The sequence below is a fragment of the Lygodium microphyllum genome, chromosome 14, assembly GCF_053477565.2.
Source record: "Lygodium microphyllum isolate KBCC chromosome 14, Lygodium_microphyllum_v1.1.10, whole genome shotgun sequence".
NCBI lineage: Eukaryota > Viridiplantae > Streptophyta > Polypodiopsida > Schizaeales > Lygodiaceae > Lygodium > Lygodium microphyllum.
Window position 1 is genome coordinate 20852356 of NC_141148.1, and position 22513 is coordinate 20874868.

At 41.9% G+C, this 22513-nt stretch overlaps 1 protein-coding gene across 9 annotated transcripts in view; it reads right to left on the reverse strand.

The window, feature by feature from the left end:
* The window catches only part of LOC148025401 (E3 UFM1-protein ligase-like protein), a 163358-nt gene that overhangs the window by 137357 nt on the left and 3488 nt on the right, over positions 1 to 22513 (reverse strand). For all 9 annotated transcript variants that reach the window (XR_015693085.1, XR_015693083.1, XR_015693082.1 and 6 more), the window contains exon 2: positions 9562 to 9873. Coding sequence is in view for 4 of the 9 variants with exons in the window: in XM_087692513.1 (XP_087548639.1) it covers positions 9562 to 9873 (312 nt within the window). In the remaining 5 variants the exon portion in view is untranslated. The remainder of the gene's footprint in view (positions 1 to 9561; positions 9874 to 22513) is intronic.

Here is a 22513-nt window from a genome sequence, read left to right on the forward strand (position 1 = left end):
GCTACGTGGTCTATGCTATCACCTAGCATCCCTCATTGTTGCTAGTGATCAACTATCATCATCTTCAACAGGTCGTTTTTGTGCTTTTAGCACTTTTCTTCATCAGCTTCTACTCCAATTGGTGAGTACTACACTCCGCATTTGTCTCAGGTGGACAACACACATCAACACCTCCCTCATCCCACTCCCACAAGAGCCATCAACTCTGGGACAGCTCTACCCTAGAGCAATCTATACATTCTCTCATTCATTTAAAGCATTGACTCATTCACTTCCAAACTTTATTTCTTCTCTATTTGCGTTTGTGTTTTTCAAGTTTTGAGTTTTAAATTTGCATTTTCGTTTAGGGTTAGCCTTTATTGCGTTATGGTCTGAGTTATTATGTTTTAGTTGTGTTCCTACATTTAATGTTGTCTCAGTGCAAACCCTAGCATATCATCACACAGTGCAACCCTAGCATATCATGGTCCGAGTTATTATGTTTTAGTTGTGTTCCTACATTCTATGTTGTCTTAGTGCAAACCCTAGCATATCATCACACAGTGTTCCAAGTTTGTGGATGACTTGCATATATCTATTTCTGCTGATGTGGAGGCACAACGTCCAAATTCCTTGGGGCTGGCCATGACTCCACATCAGGAAAAATAGGTGTATGCAAGTTTTCCATAAACTTGGAAACAACCATAAGCCTCAAAATAGTCAACTTGTTCAATTAACTACAAACAACTTCTCGTCCCACATCACATTTGAAAGTGTTTGTCACAGGGATATGAAATTTTGATGCTTAGCTTAGCATTTGATTAAAACTTAATCAAATGTACAAATGTGACTTGCACATGTGAGGTGCAAGTTAAATATTTTACAACATGGGACTAGGACCCTAACATGGCTGTTTAGACAAGGAAGCAATTGATTTCTTAGATTTTCTCGTGAGGATGAAAGTTTGAATTTTCTCTCTACTTGGCATTCTCTCTCATTCTCCAACCAATTTTCATCCTTTCTCGGCAATTTTCAGCAAAATCAGCATTGGAGGTTGAGATTTTGACTACTCGCGGCTATAAAACCGAATTTATAGCAAAATTTTGGGTTTGATAGAGACCTCGGGAAGTGTGCTCAAAAATTGAAGGCTTGGAGACTTGAATTTCAGACACTAAAATTGGGGCAATTTCAAGAGAGTAAAGTGGCCATTCAGATAGCAAACATTTGAGGCCATTCAGATAGCAAACATTTGAGGTTGACTTTGTCACCCAAGGAGCACAATTGAAAGCCAGACCCCGAGGAAACCAAGGGGCAAATTGGTTTGAAGGCTTGCTAGTCATTTATGATAGCAAGAGGCAACTATAGAGCAAAGGATATTTAAGGAATCTCATCGTATTCCATTTAGACTACAATTCAAGATATTAAATGATAACATTTGTATTTTTAGTTTATGTGAATTGTATGCTTGCTGCAATTAGTACTTAATTAAGTTATTTACAACCCTATCCCAGAAGGAAGGCTGGTTTTCAATGTTTCTTCTCGCTAAGAGAGATTCACAGCCTCGTTGAATAGGTCAACTATTTGCTAGGGATAGGCACAAAAGAAACAATCCCCCACTCATGCCCTACCCCCATTCATCAAGTGGGAATGTGCTCTAGGGACATAAGAGTGTGGGATTATTAGTGCATGGCTTGAGTTGCCAAAGCCTATGCCTTGTATATTGCATATGTAATTGTTGTAAATATGAGATTTGAGAATCTCTTCCACCTTTTGGGTTGGCTGCTAGCACAGGCAAATCTTAACGATTGGGCAACCACTAATTGAAGTTGAAGCATTCCAAAAGTTTCAATTTTTTCTTCAATGGTGATACAAGGGGTCTACTACCATGAAGCTTTTATATGAAGAGCTCATGATGCAATTGGAAGTAACATGTGCAGTGGTAGAGGTGAGCTTTTTGAAGTTTCACTTTAGTAGGAGTTTACTCTTTTTCAAATTTCAGGGCGATTGAATTCCTCCCATTTGATGATCTCTCAGCTTTGAGGAGAGGCTCCTAACATGGATCGATCCATAGGTTGAAGGTTGGATCGATTGGAGCAATTGGTGGTCCCATGTTTATTGAGTAGGGAGCTCAATGTAGTATGCACTCATCTTGACAGTAGGCCACGTAGCAACGAGAGGGCAAGCACTACTTGGTATTAAGATATGCTAGGATTTGCATCAAGCAAACACAGAAAGTAGGACCACAACTAAACCACAAAGACTCAAGTAGTGAGGTGCAAAATTCGAACCCTACATGCAAATCTCAATGCTCAAACACAGAAACAAACATAAACAGAGAGAGGGAGGGAGAAAAGAGAACTCTGAAGTGAATGAACGTTGTAAATGAAAGTAACAGTGTACAGAATGCCACCTGTCTTTTTATAGATGCAAGAGGATCCTCCCAAATCAGGGTTTTGCATGTGGGACGCAGAAACTCTGTAGAACCACTCTCTATTTAATGGCATTTTCAGTAATTTACACGTTTTGGGGCTGTTTTGAATAGCTAATCATTATGTAATGAATTTTTAGCTCAACACCTCATCTTAGGCCCAAAACTAAAACCAAAAAGGAACAGGAAGAAAAGATCAAGCCCATTTGGACCCCAAGCCATCCCACCCCAAAGCAACCAGGGCATCAGACAAAGGATACACGCCGGTGGCCCAATGATCTACCAAGACTTCAAAGGTGATGGTTATCTTACCAAGGGAGCCCAAGTGATCATCCCACAAAGGTCGAGGCATTGAACAAAGGGTGCTCGTCAACTACCTAGTGGCCCACTAGGACTTGCAATGGCAAATGGAACCACATTAAACTCTTTTCTTTTTGGGGGGGTGAAGAAGAGAGATGGTTTGCGGCTTTTTAAGCAACTATGCCCCAAGGGGAGAATGAAAAAGGGATGGTTAGATCCAACACATCACAAAACTGACAAGCTAATCCAACCACTCGAGGATGTCAATGACAAGGAAAAGGGTGATGAAGTATGGTAAGGTGGTGGTAAGGTGGTAAAGAACCACCACTGTAAACAACTCAGGATCCACTTAGAGGTGCTCTGCACAATGAGATGCAAAGGAGTATGCTAGATGATAAGAATGCGCATGCAACAGGTGCCACTTGGACAATATCCCTCGTGGGAAAATTGTTCGCTTGCCCAAGCACCCTTGACAAAGACAATGAAATCATACAATGCAAAGAAGAAGACACAACAGGGGGAAGGCCGATATCAAAGACAAGTGCCAAAACATGTAGAATATCATGAAAGGGTAGAAACCCCCTCTCAACCCTAGATGTCAAGGCCAAAGGAGAAAGAGGACCCTCATGTCAGTCTTCTTGTGGTGCCAAGAACCATGAAGATAGATAAAGATGAGGATAAATGACCCCAACTGGAAAAGCGAGGTAAAATTCACCACCATTATAGCATCAAGAGAGAGGTTGCATAAGCCGTAGTGGGAGGAGAAGCCTCCATACAAGTAAAAGAGCAAATCTCCCAGGAAGAAGAAACCTTGAAAGGAACGTTGCACATCCAATGCCACCTACCCAAGAAGGACCAGTGCAAACCTACATGTTAGCCCCACACTGAAATGCAAAACCCTGCAAGAGATATCAAAATATGCAAAACAAAGGTTAATAGTGAGATGCTCCAAAGCAAAATAAAACTCAATATGACAGCAAAATGAAAGAACTAGCAAAATTGATTTCATTTCTATGCTTGGAAGTAATATTCCAAGGCTTTTGCATGTTTGTCGTTACTTGTATGGGTCATTCTCCACCCCAACATGGTAGACCCGCTAGTCATGGTTAGACCATCTATCCCCACTTTACCAGAAGGGTTATCTGATCAGTCCGCCCATGCCACTACTATGGACTTTGGTCCTCAGGCACTCCTTGTCTTCCTTAAGGATAGACTTGATGAGCCACCATCTATGTCTAAGTTGCCTTCTACATCAAGTGCATAGCCAAATCCACCTGAGCCCACCCATGGATCATGAAGCCTTCTTTCGAATTCAGAGGTCACTGACACTGACAGTAGACCTATCACACCTCCCACCCCCATATCTATTGATTCTTACAAGGCATGCTCTAGCCTAGCTTCTCTCTTCTACTGCACATTTCTCCTCTTACTTTCTACATCCTTAGCATATCTACCTTTTGGTAGCGGGATCCTCTCCAAACCCAAATCATTGCATTCACAAGCACTATTCATTGAAGTTGAGGTATACGTGTTCTATGGTTTCAGGTGGCATTTTTTCTCCTAACTTGCCTTTTGCAGGTTGGCACTAACCCTTACAAGACCTACTGCTTGCTCAAAGCGAAGACCTGGATCATTCAATACTTCTTGGTTTCCCTTCCTTGATGGGGCTTCACACTTTGGACCAACAAGGAGTCCTTTTCTCCGGAGGGCGAGTTTTTTGCCTTCCTTGAGGTGCCCTTAGATGCCATTCATTTCATAGGTTTTTAGCTAGACTTTTTCTTCCTTGGACATCTTGGGGAGAAGGGGGGTGCTTACTTCTCCTTCCACCATCCGTTGGTGAGAGGGGACGTTCTTCTACTCTTGGAGTCTATAGGATTTTGATTACTTTAGAGACGTTATTTTTCTACTTTATATCATTATCCATGTCATCAGGATGACCATGAGTATAAAAGGGCACTTGGACAAGTGAATAATTCACCTGTGAGGACCCTGTCTAAGTGGCACTGTTACACAGCATTTGCATGAGCATGACGTTTTTCATACTCCATGTTGGCATTTTTGTTCTTGTAAACATGCATTTGTGCACATTTATCCCTTTTCAATCAAAAAGCAGTCGGCTCTTGATCCACCACATTCATAGCAACCTGCATGGCAGTCTCCTAGGGCAACCTCCCTTCTTTTTCTTACTAGTTACCCTTCATAGTTTTCTTCTTCATCGACATCCAAGGGTGGTCAAGATAGCTTGTCCGTTTTGTGATGTATTGGGGCTAACTATTTCTTTTATTCTCTCCTCAATGCATAGATTACTCAATAGGACGAAATTTATCATTCAAAATGCTCCCCCCAAAAAAAAGTTCAATGTGGTTCCATCCACCTTTGCAGGTCCTGGTAGGCCATTTGGCAACTGACAAGCACCCTTTGTCCAATACCTTAGCTTCTCTAGGGTGATCACTTGAGCTCCCTTGGTAAGACTACCGTCACCTTAGTAGTCTTGGTAGGTCACTAGGCAACCGACAAGCACCCTTTGCCCAATGCCCTAGCTACTTTGGGGTTAGACACCTTTTAATTGGGCTTGAGCTATCTTGATTATCCCTTCCTAAATCCAATTTTGGCTTAACAGGGCATGTTGAGCTAAAAATACATTCTAAACTTAATTAGCTCTTAAATTACAGCCCCAAAACTCAAATTACCAAACTATTATTAAGATGGCTTCCCAACTGCTGTGAAGAGCCTATTCTCTCTCTCTCTCTCTCTCTCTCTCTCTCTCTCTCTCTCTCACATCCTCCAACAAGTTGTGATGGCTGAAATCATCTCTCTCCAACCTCAAACAGCCTTTTTGCCACTTGCATGGGAAAGTTTTGCCAAATGGCAACCTTCCTAATCCATTTTCAACAAGTTTCACCCATTTCATTAATTTTTAGAATTACTTAATTCTGAAAAGTAATTCAACCCTATCTCCATGCCCAAAATTTTGAATGTGCCTATCCACAATTAAATTGGTTGGGCCATTTTGACCCCCAAGTGCTCTTGTGCAGTTTTTGACCCTTGAACTCGGGCATTAATTTATTAAATAATGCCTAGCTACTAGTGTCATGTGTTGAGAAACCCATTCATTAACTGCATTTCTTTTCATTAATTCATTCAGGTCTCACTCTTCCAGCCCCAAGAAGGGCTAGGCACCTACATTCTGGGACACCACTCGAGACAATCTCTACCTATCAATAGGCATAGACTCCCTTCATTCAACACATTCACCCACATTCAGTATTTTCCTCTCCATCAGATCAACTCTTCCTGCTCCATGTGTCCTATGCTTGGTGGGTGCTACTCACAGAAGTAGTTTGAGTGCTATTGTTTTGAGCTGTCTGGCTTCCACCCACTGCATCTGAAGCTGTCACCATCATCATCTGGTTGTCGCCCAACCTACCACGCTGTCTGGGACTGCTGCCCACCTGTGTCTATGTCATCAGCATCTTTGTTTACACTTTCTGCTGCAGTCTACATTTGTGTTTGCTGTCTTGAATGGCCACCCTGCTTCTGGAGCTGCCGTTTTCATCATCAGCATTTGTGTTTTTGCTGCCAGCAAGTCCTCCTCATCAGTTACATTAGCACTTTGCATCCCAGCAGACCGCCCTGCTGTCTGGCAATCATTCAGTCCTCATTTGCATTGCTGGTCATCATCTTCTTCACTCTGACGGCACCTAAGGACTATGTTTCACTCCCTCTACAGCTGTCCCTCATCATTCACCATTTACCTTCAATACCCTACTGCCCAGAGGGTTGCATTTCGCTCCCTTCACTGTGTTGATTCCCTTCAGATACTGCCGCCCGATCAGCCACGACAGTGCAGTCATCTTTGAGCTTTTGCTCCATTGCATCATTTATTTAGCATGATTCAATGTTCATCATTCTCCACTCTTCTTGTGAGTTTTCTTCTCTCAATGGTTGCCGTACACACTATGTTTCTCCCCACAAACCCTATTGTCTCTCTGATATGGTATCAGTGCATACCATATTGTCACTTTTCTTGACATCACAACTAACACTTACTGGTAAAATAATTGTCCTAGGTCCAAACTGATACTAGGTACCACTTATTACAACTTTTGCCTTTGGCACCAAACAACGGATATCTCAGGGGCATCGTGAAATAACTAACTTACACATCACATGTGCATCTCACATTTGCACATCTGATTAACACTTAAACAAATGCTAAGCAAAGCATCAAAATTTCACATCCTCGTGATAGAGTCAATGTTGAGTACGTGCCACCATGAACCCTGAATTTTATTATTCCTATGCACACCTCCTTGGTCTTCAAGGAAGAAACGAACAATAGAGACCCAAGACTGATGGACAACACAAATGGCTTGAAATAATGACCAACCAAGAGCAACCATGTGAGTCAAGATGTCCAAAACAGCCCCATCCCCCATGCTTTTTGGAGTATAGACATGGCTCCATGAAATCCAAGAAATACTAGCATGCATAGAATCATTTTTTGATAACATGAAACAGAGATGCCAAGTAATACAGCTCAAACTACTCTTGGCCCAAGGCAAAAGAGGCAAACAAGAAGTGAGCACAGGCAACATAACAGTCTATGCCACTTTGAGGCGCACATAGAAGAGCCACGCCTAAGATTTCCGATAAAGAAACTTAGCTTCCAGCATCTGAAAAATCCATTGTAGCAATCTTTTAGGGTGAACATCAACACTAAAGGGTAAACCATTCACGTAATATTGCCCCACATAACCACTTCACACTACCACTGCAGAACCTATAAATCTGATCTAGTGCAATTCATGAGAGAAGATTTTGTAGCATTAATGTGGAGGCCTGAAACTCGACCAAACAAGTCCCAATCATCTAATGCCATACGGAGGTTATCCTAATCAGCTTTCAATATCATTGAAGTATCATTAGTTAATGCCTGGCCAACAAAATGTGGATTAATGGAAGGAATAAACTAGCCAGCTGCCCAATCTTAACTAGATGTGACAACATGGTGAGAACCAGATGGGTGGCAAGAGCAAAAAACAAGGGACTCAAAGGGCAACCTTGTCTCACCGACCTTGCAAGGGTAAAGGGTTCAATAACACCACCATTCAGCACAACACATGAAGAAGCATCACTACTAACAATGTATATCAACTGAGACATGCATGGCCCAAAGCCCATGGTCCACATAAGCTCCGCAAGAAAGGACCATTCCAAATAGTCAAAGGCCTTCTTTGAATCCAACTGAACAAGAACAACTGCTTGGTTGAAGTGCCGCACATAATCTACGCCCATCTATACATTTAAAATATTATGTAAAATATTTTTTCCCTTGATGAACCCGTGCTAACAGGGATGCACAATGGTAGGGAGATGCTTAAGAAAGCAATTAGCCAACCTTCGTGGATACCTTGTACATAGTACCCATCAAGGAAATCGCTTGCCACTATTTGACCATCAAAGAGGAAGGGACTTTGGGGATCAACTTGATAATCCCTTCTTTCTAGGATGCAAGTATAATTTCAGTAGTCCAAACCTCCTATCACATGTCTATAAAAGGCTTCACCAACCGAGTAGCATAAGTCTCAAAAAATTCATTCATGAGACCATCCCAACTAGGGCTTTTATCCCTGTGTAAGTGCAATAAGGCATCCATAACCTCATCCTCCTGAATATCAGCCACCAAAATAACATGAATGTCAAGAAAAACCTGATCCCAAATCAAAGCATAAGATACAGAACAAGCTTGGATAATCTGATCAAATGGTACCTCCCTCAAACCAAGAAGATCCAAAAAATATTGTTTACACATATGAACAATGGACCCAAGGTCTGTAATCATCAAACCATCAACATTTTGCAATTTCACCATGTTCCATTGAGCAAAGGATGCATGCAAACCATAAAAGAATTTGTAACACTGGTAGAAGTTATATTGCAGGCCCTTTGTCAAGGTTTTCAAGTTGGCTTGCAGATAAGAGCGCAACTGAAAGTGCTTAACAAGATCAACCAGCATACACACAATGGAGTCAGGAAAGCATCATCCACAGACTCAAGAAACAAGAAACAAACCAAAGCCAACAATTCCTCTACAACATGCATATGCTACCTCCAAAGTGAAGCATAGTGAATCCCATATTGCCTTGCAACTCTCTACACATTTCGAATCAACTATTCAAAGGAGGCACTGCCCACACACAGAAAGTCAAGCAAAACCTGTCAAGCATTTGTCCCATGTAACCATTGAAAATGCTTGCCAAAGACCCAATAAGAGGGAGCAAAGGTCCCACCACAGCTCTCCAAATATTAGATAGGAGAGACCAGGTCTTCCTTGCATAGGCATGAAATAAATATGTGGCAGGAAGATTCCACACCATTACTACAAATATGGCACCTGGAAAGGGCCGAGGCGAGGGGCAAAGCACCAATCAGCATTCTCCAAAGAAAGACTATATTTGAATGGAATCTTATTGATCCACCCTTCTATAACAATCAATTTCCACTAGGCCCTACTTTCATAGAGTCCCCAGACAGCATTGACCTTGGTCACCAACAAATGACAATCTCTAATCAAGAGATGATATGCTCTCTCGCTCTCTCTCTGACATAGATATAAGGGGTGACTCCTCTTATAAAATCTAACACTCTCTTGCTCTCTCTGACTCCTCTTATAAAATCTAACACATACTGGCTCTAAAAATTTGTGTGAAGTTCATGGCAGAACAACTGAATTTTACGGCACAAAACTATTTGGTAAAAGTAGAATCCCTTTTTCTTTCAAAACCGATCCTTGTCATGTACTAGGTAATCTCACAAGAAACAATGTAAATTTTTGCAGTAAGTTGACTTACTATTTTCCCCAACCGTGGTTCCAACATCCCTTTAAGTATATCAACTCCAACATTTAATCGAGCAGCAACTTCAGCCAGTGAAACTTGGTTTGATTCTTGAAGACTTTCATTAATCTCCTCAGCCACTCCATCCCAATAACTCTTTGATAGAATCTCTCCTTGAACCATCATGAGATCAGAAGATGCTGCCACAATTCCGTCAGCCTGCCTCTCACAATAATAAAGGTCCACACCAATCGTCGTAGCCAGCTCAATTAAAGATACCCGATGAAGCCTTGCAATTTCTAATTCCATTTCAGCCCTTAAGTGATCCTGAGCAAAATAAATTCCAAAATTCAATGGAGAAACTCTTGCAAACAATCACCATGAATTGGCAAATACTTGACATAAACAGTAAAAAGACATATGCATATTCTTGAAAGCATCTCACAACATAATAGAAGTGGCTGCAGCAATCGTTCAAATAGAATGAACTTTGAAGTAAACTGAGAGTAATAAAGAGTCAATAAAGTGTAAAAACTGAAAATGTACTTCCTTGGCACTATTTAAACTCAAAACAAGTACATGCCAGATGAGGTTAGGACTTTGGGACAGATTGCTGATAGCCTGGTCTTATATGCAGCCCAAGATGGTAGGACGCTTCAATGCAGCAAAGCAGCCGGTATAAATTCAGATATATCCTCAATTTAAACACTTTATATTTGGTCCCCATGGATAGACCTTATTAGCAGCAGCATCAAACATGGTTCTTTCCTATTTTAAACGTGACACCAGACTTCACTCTTTCATAAAGCTGATAGGCTAGTCTTCTATGAAGCTCAGCTGCCCATGATGGAAAGATACAATGATGTGGCAAAGCACTTGATATATTAATTCAGGCATGTCCTCCACTTGAACACTTTCCCTCAATTCCGACAGCGAGACATGATTAACCAGTAGCATCAGACTAGATCCTTCCTATTTACCATGCGACACCAAACTTATACTCTATCACAACCTTCTCTGCAAACAGGAAAACTAACCATGACAAAGCAGAAATTCACATGCTGCCCTCATGAGGATCAGTATTTTTTCTATTCTCTTTAAATATTGACTTTCTTTAATGCTAACGAGCGAAGATAGTTGTTGGGGTGTTTTATTTAAGGAAGCATACTCCAATGCAAGCTTTTCAAAAATTGTCCCAATTGACAATTCTCAGCTGGTTCCAACCAATCGTTCACGTATAAAATCAAACATCAATGTCTAAGTGCGGAGGAGAAGCACATAATAGCACTATAAGCTGAGGTTTAACGACAAACTTTTCCTATCAATCAGCCTGATCATTTATTTCTAGATCAGTGGACCTTGTATGTACATATTTGTTAAGACTTTAGAACCAAAACATGCCTGGCTCAACAAGACACAAGATTTTCAGTTGCAATTTATAGCATTAGTGAAGGGCTACCTTTATGGCACCCTAAATTTTTGCATGGTAACCCAATTTCATTGTTACTATTGTGGGAAGCCTTTTAAGCCTTCAAAACCCTAAGTATTGCAAACATTGCATGTGTGCATCCTAGACAAGATAATGATTCTGCACTGTTTCTAATGATGGCTCAGTCATCCCAATTAATGACATCTTTGAAGTTTGGTATTGTTGGTATCTTAAGTAACCAAGGTTTTCAACTTTTTACTAGTATACTTCATGGTAGGTTTTGTAATCTCTTTACCGCAAACAAAAAACAAGTGTGTTTTCATGTGCAGCACGCATGTTGACTTCATGGTAGGCTTTGTAATCTCTTTACCCCAAACACAAAACGAGTGTTTGTATGTATGTTTGCAAGTGTGTGTGCACGCGCATCCATGTGCACATGTACACAAATGAGCGTGTGTGTGTGCGCGCGTGCGCAAATCATATTTCACGTCCACAGGTGGATCAGCATACCAATGCTGTTTTGAACATGTATAAGCCATTAAAACGAAGGAAAACAAATCGTAGAAAAAAATGGATTACAAATTGTCTCTAGAAAGAAGGCTATTCCTAAGGAGATGTTTGATTGGAGTGCTTCCAATTGGATGAAAACTCACTAAACAACAAAATGCATAATCTAATTGTCTGAGATGTTTACAACCTACACAAATAATAGCTATATACATAATTTGCGATTCCCTAGCCAGTAGAATTCTAATTGATAGACTTTCAATCAATTACATGCTAAATTTCCTTTCCAAAGATTTGGAATACAATTGTGCTTGGTTGGAAGATATGAAAGTACTCAAATTATTAAGTTTGAAGAGGTTTTGGGAACTCCAATGGCATATACCGGTTGGAAGTATTAAACACAACCACTTCAGCTCAACAAGAAGTGTGAGATGCCTTATATTATGAGAAAACCCAATTATTAAATTAATTTTCAAATAGTAATCCTAAAAATTCATTTAATAAGCTAGATAATGCTTAAAAATGTGATTAGATTGCTATCACTTGCAAAACTTGCCCATGCCAAAGGAAAAAATGTTTTTAGGAGTTGGTGGAAGCCTATTCCAACCATTGTGAAAGAGGAGTCTACTGCTAGAGAGCAAGGAGATACTCTTGATGTGACTTGCAACCACCAAGGACCATTCCTACATTAGGTGATAGCAATTTGGAGCTCTCTAGGAGCAAGTAACAACAACCCAAGGTCCTTCTGATACAAGTGACAGCATATAGGAGAGGGTAGCAATCTTTCTCATGGTCCTAAGCTATAGGTGACAGCTTCCATGGCGGTTTGAGCAAGACAACAACACTTTTTCAGCATTTTTCGCAATGAAACTCTGAAATTTCTCTCTACAACATTCTCTCTCATCCCCTAGTTATTTCTCAGGTTATCTCAACATTTTCCAACAATTTGAGCCATGAAAGAAAAAGATTTCAATCAATCTCTACTATAAACCCTCATTTACAGCAAAAATTAGGGTTTGACAACCGCCTCAAGATGCGTGCTCAAAATTGAGTTTTAGGTTTGCAAATCCATCACGATATAATAGAACTCTAGGATGATGTTCTTAAAAAGATTTTAGAATTTTCTAACGCCCTACCAAATGTAAAAATACTTAAGCAACTCTTAGGATGCCAAAATTGGATCAATTCCTCTACTCCAACATAGCCTTGTACACTAGAGATCTTTATCCTCTACTAAGAAAAGATCAATTTGCATGGAAGCCTCTTCATTCGGCTACCCTTTACCAAATAAAGTCCTTGATGGAACAACTACCCCTTTACATCTTCCAACAGGTCATCCTTTAATCATCTACACAATCGTCTACATAGATGCATCAAATGTTCTCTGTGAAGAAATACCAACGACAAATGCATCAGTCATTGGTCATCCTTTAATCATCTACACAGTCATCTACATAGATGCATCAGTTATTGGTCAGGGCGATGTTCTCTGTGAAGAAATACCAACAATAAATGTGCAAAAGCAACTACAAATATAACGATATGCTTCAGGCATATTCTCCGCAACACAAAAGAATTGCCCGTCCTATCAAAGGGAAATATTAGAAATAATCAAGGCAATCAAAGCTTTTCAGATTTTTGTGAAATTTGTGACATTCATTGCATGCACGAACCTATAGTATGTGTGTGGATATCTTACTAAAAAAGCACCCATAGAAATCGGTAACAAAAGGCTTCTTCGGTGGTTCCTCTTGTTTGATACATATTCACCTTCTATTTCCACCAGCCTTGGATTGTTCTTTGCCTTTTTGCGAGCACTTGTCCAGCCACCAATATAATACTTCACATCCTTTGATTTTTGCTTTTTTAAAAACTTTTTGTTTGATCTCGAATTGGAAAAGTTATTATACCTTTTATAGGAGTGTATGTTGTTACGCCTCTTGTGAGAAGAATGATCATAATATCTATGGCTACCTAGTGGAGTGAGATCTAGATTTTGTCCACCATTTAGATTTGGAGGAATCACAAGGAGAACAATTACATTTCCCACACCCAAAGTCTCTATAGAACTTTAAGGCATGTTTGCATATGTCACTAGGAAACTTTGGTTGTAATGAGATCAGCTTTTGCTGATGACGGACCTCTTTGAGAGGTTTGTTCTATTGTTTAAATAATTTCGCCCGCGCTATCATTGAAATCTCTGTTTTCAGCTTGCATCTTCTGTTTACAAAAGAAGGGGATAGATTCTGGGTAAGAAATACCAACTGCTCTTTCATGCTATTATCATGAGCATCCATGCCTTCATAGAGAAGGTCACCCATGTAGATCATGTTGAGAACCCTTCACCCGCAGTTTGCGTTTTTGCGTTTCTGTGTTTTGCGTTTAAGGTTCACAGCCCCAAAAAGGGGCGCCATCCTAGACTGATTGTGCCTATTTATAGGCCACTCTCTCATTCATTCCTTACGGTTGATTCATACAATCCGTCACCTCTTCTCTCCAACATCTCCACTACCCTCACACCCCTTCAGGCGGACATTGCGGTTGGTGGTTCGTGGCTATCTTCATCATCTTCCTTGTGCTACGGCAACCTTGTTCCCTTGTATCACATTCACTCCATGATTCAGAACTTCATCATTCCATTCATCACAGTTTCTTCTCTCTTCTCTTCTCTTCTCCATGTTTGCCGAGTTCACTCCGTGTTCCTCCCCACAAGCCCTACTGTCTCGCTGGTACGTCATCTTTTGACATGGTATTAGAGCTGGATCTGCTCAAACAGTGGCAAAGATCCTCCACTCCAGTGAAGGCAAAGACCGGTGGCAGATTCGGCATTCACTTCTCTTCTTCTTCTACTACATCAATATCTCGTTTTTGCAGGTTTTAGGTGTTGTCAGCTTGCTCCCCACACCCCTTTTGCGGAGAACATCGCAATCTCAGCTGTCCCTTGCTGTCATCTACAGTTTGGCGCCTATTTCCAGCCTTCCATCCGCAGTTTGCAACTGTTTACAGCAGAGCAACTGTTGTTGATCACTCTCCATTCAGAAAACAATCTCGTTTTTTCAGATTTCAGGTATTTCAGCTTGTTGCACACACCCCGAACACAAAGAACATCGCGGTCCAAGTTGGCCATTGCTGTCTACAACAGTCTGGCACCTGTTTCTAGCCTATCACACATTGTTCGGAGCTGATTCCTGCGTTTTTAGTTTTTCTCTCTTGCAGGCTGTCCTACCTATGTTTTTAGTCTTTCTCTCTCCTACAACCTGCGTTTTTAGTTTTTCTCTCTCCTGCAGGCTGTCCTGCCTACGTTTTTAGTCTTTCTCTCTCCTGCAGCCTACGTTTTTAGTTTTTCACTCTCCTACAAGCTGTCCTACCTGCGTTTTCAATCTTTCTCTCCTGCAAGCTATCCTGCCTGCATTTTTAGTCTTTCTGTCTCCTCACCTGCGTTTTTCTATTGATTGCAGTCTCTTACTGCTGGTCACATCCTCCTCCCACTGGCAGCTCACTTCCAGCCCTTCCACTACCCTCCCACCCCTTGAGACAGACATTGCAGTTCGTGCTTCACACTACCCTCACATCCCTTGAGGCGGACATTGCGATTCGTGGTTCATGGTGGCTAACCTCTTCCTTCTTCAATAAGACACGCTAGTATCCATGGCTTCTTTACCAACAAATGACCAAACTACTGGGTGCTCCTACTATGGCATCACCAGACACACCACCGTTGCTTGCCGATTTCGACCTTTGCTCCCCACCCCTCCAGAGTACATGCATCTTCCACCAGGCACTCCTTGTGCCACCTCTCCTTTCTGGGCCACAGAGATCGTTCTACATCGGCTATCAGAGTACTATGCTCAAGGCAATGAGACACATCCGATGCGCACTAAGTCCTTTCGAGCACATGGAGGATTAATTGGCTCTAGACCTCCTGGAGATCGTCACAATGCCAGCGGCAGTCTTCTCCCACTTATTTTCAGGTACACTGGCTTCCATGACCTACGGATCTGCAATCTGCTCCATCAAGAGACAGCGATTGTTTGATACTGTCTCCTCGTCAATCCGCTCCTTCGAGAGACAGTGGCTGCTCAACTCCTTCCTCTTCTTCGGCTACCCAGTCCACTCCACTAAGACACAGCAATTGTTGTCCACCTCTTGCTCATTCTGAGCCCCACCCGTCCCCACCCTCAAATACTCAGGTTCGAGAGGCTACCTCTGGGAGCTCTTCGGCACCCCAGATATCTTCTTCGCCACGATCAGCGGGACACTTCCTTTGTCATCAGACATTTTGGAGTCCGTGATCCATGAGTTTTTGGATTCCTCCTCTACTTCAGAGGGGGGTTCAGAGGGAGATGTTATTTCTTTGCCCTCAAAGGGGTCATCTACTTCTTCTTCAACTTCAATGGGGGCCCCTCCACCTCCCACCTCAAATAGGGGAACCTACTCCACATGAAGTTCTTCACCCATCCTCTACTGTCTTGGGGTGGCTGTCTTCAACCAGTCATCTCTTCTACTGATACCCAAGATCTTCAGGTGCCACCTAGATTAGGACCTCGGAGGTTCAGCCGCGACTTGGTGACGAGGCCTTCGTATTCCTTCCAGCATGGATGCACAGAGCTAGTGGCTTCTCTCTTGAGGTTAAGTTTGTCTACTGTTCTTTACTACAGGTTTTCTTTTCGCTGGAAATCTTAGATCTTAGGAATCCTCTACATCTTCTTCCTCCTCTTCTCTTGTTGCCTTGGTCACTTGGTCAGCATGAAGCCACCTCCCAAGATCAAGTATGGGCATATCCTTATGGTTCTCGGCACACACAATATCCGACATTCCTCCTATGCATTGCATGTTTTCATCATCTTTGTACTAGGGCGCTTGGGCAAGTGAACAATTTCCCCACGAGGGACACTGTCCAAGTGGCACGTGCTGCATGAGCATTCTTTAGCATATAGCATTGCATCTCCACCTCACTCCTCTTGTTCCCCTTTTTGGGCCTGAGAGGGGATGTTGAGAAACCCTTCACCCGCAGTTTGCGTTTTTTGCGTTTCTGCATTTTGCATTTAGGGTTTGCGTTTAGGGCTTGCAGCCCCAAAAAGGGGGCTATCCTAGACTAGCTGTGTCTATTTATAGGCCACTCTCATTCATTCCTTACGACTGATTCATTCACTCCGTCACCTCTTCTCTCCAGCCTCTCCACTACCCTCGCACCCCTTCAGGAGAACATTGCGGTTCGTGGTTCGTGGCTATCTTCATCATCTTCCTTGTGCTACGGCTTTCCCTTGTATCACATTCACTTCATAATTCAGAACTTCATCGTTCCATTCATCAGAGTTTCTTCTCTCTTCTCTTCTCTTCTCCATGTTTGCCGAGCAACAAATTGTTGATTACAGGCTGAAACATTATCACAGGCTGAAAACACAAGGTACTAGACTGAAAACGCAGGCAACAATTGACCTTTCACTAGCTGAAAATGAGCAGCAACCAGTCACCCGATCAGCAAATGGAAGAAAGAACTATAATTAGTAGAAAAACCAGCAACAAGAACTTGTCAAAACTAGAGCAGCAATGGAAGCGTAAATATATGTTGTAATTAACTGCTAAAACACAAGACAAAAGAAAAAGGGAAAGAAAGAACACTGAAGAACACAATACAGATGAGAACTTAGATGTATGCTTGGGAAATAGAATCCACATATCCCACACGACACAATCGCATATAATAGTGAGTCACTGGCTGCGTGGACACCAGCACTAGCCCCTCTCTTCATGGATTCTCCACACATGTGATGGTAGATGAGAGACTAGTGAGGAGGAGGAGCCTCAATATATAAGACAAAAATATGTCCCCAATATGATCAGGTCAGCTAACAATAAATGCTAAATATAACCAAAATGAAGACCACAAAAAATGCCTAAAATATCCTAAATAATGTGCCCAGTCTCTGCATGCACAAACTCACACATGAGCTGATATTTCTGCTAACACCCTCTCTCAAATTATGGGTAATATGATGCAATACAATGGTACAATGAGAATGAATCATAAACCATACAACATAGAACCACCAAGTAGAACCATCGATACCTAACCAACGGGTGATCAAGCCACCACCACGGTGCCTCGGAGAGAACCTGATGTCAAGATCGATCGTACCAATGCCGGAAAACATAGAAGATTATAGCATATCTCTGTGTTGGTCCCAATGTCTCTCAGTAGCATACATGACCATCCTATCAAAAATCCCTTTGGTACAAATGTCACCATGGATTCCCCGCCTTTGGCCAAACTGCCAAAGTTTCCCCTCGTGTGAGCTCATGACTAGGAACCAATCCCACTCCCTATCTGTCACTAGGTGGTGATACTTTTTGCAGTTGCTTTCCTTATTTACTTACATAAATATTTTATTTTTCATTTCTTTAGTTGTTGTTGCTTTTTACCCCTAGAGTTCTCTTGAAATAAGCTGGGATCTTTATATGGCCAAAAGAGACAGCCATCGAGACAAATTGGACTAATGGTTTGTCTAAGCCTAAGAACCAGTTCCATATTGAATGGGCGCTGAAGAATAGAATGCCAGTGGTTTGGGACTGTGTGCTTAGCCACTGGAGATGGTGTAGGACAATGAGCCCGGCCAAGACAGAAGATGCACATGTAAGAATGTTCACAGAATAAAAGTCAACGTAACTGAGCCACATTACACTTTTTAATGTGGTTGCAATGATAAAAATTGCTTAGAACAACTTGAGGAATGCAAGGGTCACCATCCCTAAAATTTAGGGATTTTCTATTTTTGAATCCCAGAATCGGTTTGCGTCATTATCTTTGTTTTTGCAGGAGGATTAATTCTCTAGTCTGTGCTGAGGTCAAATTTTACACCGATCATGGAGAATTTTAGACGGGAAGGTTTAAACGGGAAAATTGTTACATGTATGCCATGTGGCACGAATTCCCAAAAGAGAGAGAGAGAGAGAGAGAGAGAGAGAGCATTTTTTTAAAAAACGTAATAGGTATAAGGTGCAGATCTAAGAATGAAGTTTTGAGGAGCTAAGTGTAGATTACTGCAGTTTCATCAGCTATGGAGATTACTTCTTCGTCTCTAACTCATGTACGGAGGTAGGGCTTGCTTCCTCTGATCAACTCTCTCTCTATTCTCAAAGAAAATGCTCTGCATGATGGACTGATTCCATCGAGGGTTTTTTTCAGCTCTGATTTAGTGCTATTTGTGGAACTGTTTTAATGTTGGGATGCTGCTTTCCTAAAAGGGATGTTGTTTTGCACATGCTAGACAGTAAGAACAGTGAATTCAGAGATCTGCAGACTACAATTCTGCACACGAATCATTGAGTTTTGGTCACAAAAAATGCTTTCCTAAAGGGGATGTTGTTCTGGACATGCTGGACAGTAAGAATTCTGCACGCAAATCACTGAGTTTTGGTCACATGAAATGCTTTCCTAAAAGGGATGTTGTTCTGGACATGCTGGACAGTAAGAACAGTGAATTCAGAGTTCTGCAGACTGCAATTCTACAAACAAATCATTGAGTTATGGTTACAGAAAATGCTTTTCTAAAAGGAATGTTGATCTGGTCGTGCTGAACTGTCCTTATGCAGCTGGGATTTACTCAGAAAAAAATGAAAACCAACTGTTCACAGCTTATGTATTTTGGAACATTTCATTTTTGTAACTTTCCATCTTTTAATTAATAAAGAAACACCGAGAGGGGTACCGGTCTTCCGGGCCAATCTGGTGTTGAGCAAGGGAGTGAGGTCTCTGTTTGTGTGTGTGAAAAAAGACCAGGTATTAATTGAAGGAACTACCGCTTTATGTGAGTCATAGACCGGTTTCACTATCTAATAAACGGCCCATCATGAACCTGAATGTCAATCCTAGCTCTAGGATTTGAACCTGCTATACTTCAATCAATACATCAAGGAAGTCCCTCTCTGGATCCTGTGCATCTATATAGATGTATAGATGAGGCGCGGTTGCCCCATCTCACCACCCTCTCACACTCTCTCTCTGGCACTGGAGGGTCCTAAGGAATGTCGTCATCACCACCACTAGAAAGCAGCAGAGAAAGAGGCCATCAATCCCTTCTCACAATCCGAAGAAGCTGATCCTTTCCATGCCTTAGACTTCTCCTTGGTCAGAGGATTAGAGTCAGAGTCTGAGGCAGATAATGACTCGTCAGAGAAGTCGACAACTGACTTTGTCTTCTTCTCCTTCTTCTTCCTGGAAGCTGCTAACGCTTTGCAGTCCTTCCATCAATGACCTTTCTTCCCACAGTGGTAACACTGGGTCTTGGACTTCTTCCTCTTCGAACCCCTCTCTGAAGCTACAAGAGCCTCACTAGAATCTCCATAGAACTTATCATTAGGTGGATGTGCACAAAGGAGCCATATATAGAGGATTTAGAAGAGACATAGAGAAAAGAATATATTTGGAGAGGGAACACAACCAAACCACAAGCACAAACTACAAAAAATGAGAGTTCACATACAGTATTCACCAGACCAAAACAAGAAGAAATCTGCTGTGAAAAGTCGAGAAAACAGCCAAAAACTGCTTGAAACAGCAAAAACCGCCTGATAATGCAATCGCCTAGCTAGAAGAAGATGCAACGACACCAAAACGCAAGCTGGAATTGACCACAGGAGGGGCTGTTGTTAAGGTAAAAATGCATTAGCTTTACTTAAACAGCCCCAAAACATGCTTAATTAAGGAAGAAACCTTGTTTATTTAAAAGAAACACGATCCTAGAGAGTTTCTGTGTCCCATAAGCACAAACCCACTACGAAGGCCCAAACTTTCTATAAATACGTATGCTGCCCTCTATTCAGCCCATAATCTCGTTTTTACAAAATTTAGGTGTTTCAACTTGCTGCCCACACCCTGTTCGCAGAGGACATCTAACTGAAGCTGTCCATTGCTATCTCCATTAGTTGGTGCCTGATTTCCAGCCCTCTTCACGTAGTTTGGAGCTGATCCCAACCAAGCAATTGCTGTTGCTGCACAGACCTGCTGTCGTACTACCTGCCACATCATCTGCAACCTATGTTTGGCAGTTTTCTCTCTCCTCCACCTGTCGCCCAGCTTCTGCAAGCTGTCGTCAGGCTATCCACCCTGTGTTTGGCAGTTTTCTCTCCTCCGTGCTGTCCTGCCTGCGTTTTTAGTCTTTCTCTCTCCTGCAAGTTGTCTTGCCTGCGTTTATACTCTCTCTCCTGTAGGCTGTCCTACTTGCGTTTTTATTCTTTCTCTCTCCTACAAGTTGTTCTGCCTGCGTTTTTAGTCTCTCTCTCTCTCCTCACTGTTGTCTACATCAGGTCCAACTTCACTGCTGCGTTTACTGGTGTTCGACATCAGGAGGCTGCCTTGCTGCGATTCAGGATCGTTTAGCGCATGACACTCTCTCCAACTCATTACCCTTGCCTTGATCCTTGAGATACATGAGTTCGAGATACAGTATTCATTCACTACTTAGTGTGTTTGCTGCATGAGCATCGTATATTCAGTAGTCATATCACTTCATTCATTCACTGTTTTCATTGTCTCTGAGTTACCCTAACCCTAACTGTGTTCTTTTATCAGCCTGTGCTTTGTCGTACGGTTTCTATTTATGTTTTTGTGTTAGGGTATTTCTTTACATGGTATCAGAGCCTGGTACTCTCTGAGAAACCTAGGCCTTTGATCTAAAAGCTCTACACAAGAAGCAAGAACAATAATAGGTTCAAATGACTTTGAACACAACAACACCGATTCAGTCTCCAAAATCAAGTATGCTGCGAACTGAGTGAGAGTGGGCCGATCAACTTACTCCACAAAGTCATGGAAGACACTTCTGATTACATGGAAGAAAAGCTAGGCGAGCTGACCTCTGAAGAATACAAACTGATCATAGCTTATAGACGAAAGAAGATTGAGGAGCTCGATCGAAGGATTGCCCTTCAAGAAAAGCTTCTAAATGAAAATATGTATGAATTTCTCTCTTCAGATGTTGCGCGTAAATCTAATGATGTTGCAAGGTTGTCGAGACCTCCATCAAGGATGGGCCCCCCTCTTGGAAAACAAGACCCGGAGTATGTTCCTTTCTTTCATCCTCTTCCGTCCACTCCGATGCAGGGTACTTTAGATTCATCCTTTGTTTCTTCTTCTTTTACCTCTTCTACTTTGTAAAATTCTAGTAGAGATCATGTGGAAGAAAGAGTCCAGCCTATTGACTACGGAAAAGGTCCTCTTGAGGACCAATTCTTGTATGTAAACGCATGTCGTGGGGATTATAAGAAAAAGCCAAGTATCTCTTGTTCTAACCTTCCTTCTTTTTTGTCCACTTCACAAAATCATAATGAATTTAGTGTTCCTTTTTCTTCATTGAATGGTACATCATCATCTTCGCATTTTCATTTCCAATCATTAAATGATAAAAATGAACAAAATGTATCTGCGCTCACACACCACATTTTCAAAACCCACCCATCGCACCACATTCTTCCGCTGCTTCTCCACTTCCATTCACACCATTTACATTTCCATTTCAAACACCTTATGTCATACCGCACATCACACCGAGGGGATATGGAAAAATAGGCACATCCTTTAGAACCTCATCCTTCCCTCAGCCGAGTGGTATTCCACCAACTTCACACACATTTTCGGAATCATTGTAGCCTGGGTATCCCCCCAATCTCTCCCGAGTGTGGATCAATTGACTCCACAGTTTGCCTCCATGGGTTTACCTAGTGGACCTTCTAATCATACTATTGTGCCCCAGCTTCACTTTGGATAGGGCTTCCATGTCCTAGTGTCTCCACCTTCACCGGCACCTTATGAAAACATTCATGTTCCAATGCCTCCGCCTCAATCGGCACTCATTGGACACTCACAGCCTACTTCTGCCTACCCACCTCTACCCCCTCCTTTTACCTATCAGACAAATCCACCTCCGCCATCTTACCCCCCACCATCTTATCCCCCACATCCATCTTACCTAACCTACCCGACACCTCATGGTTGGGCAAGTTTCCCTTCTATATTTCACTTTCAGATTCTGC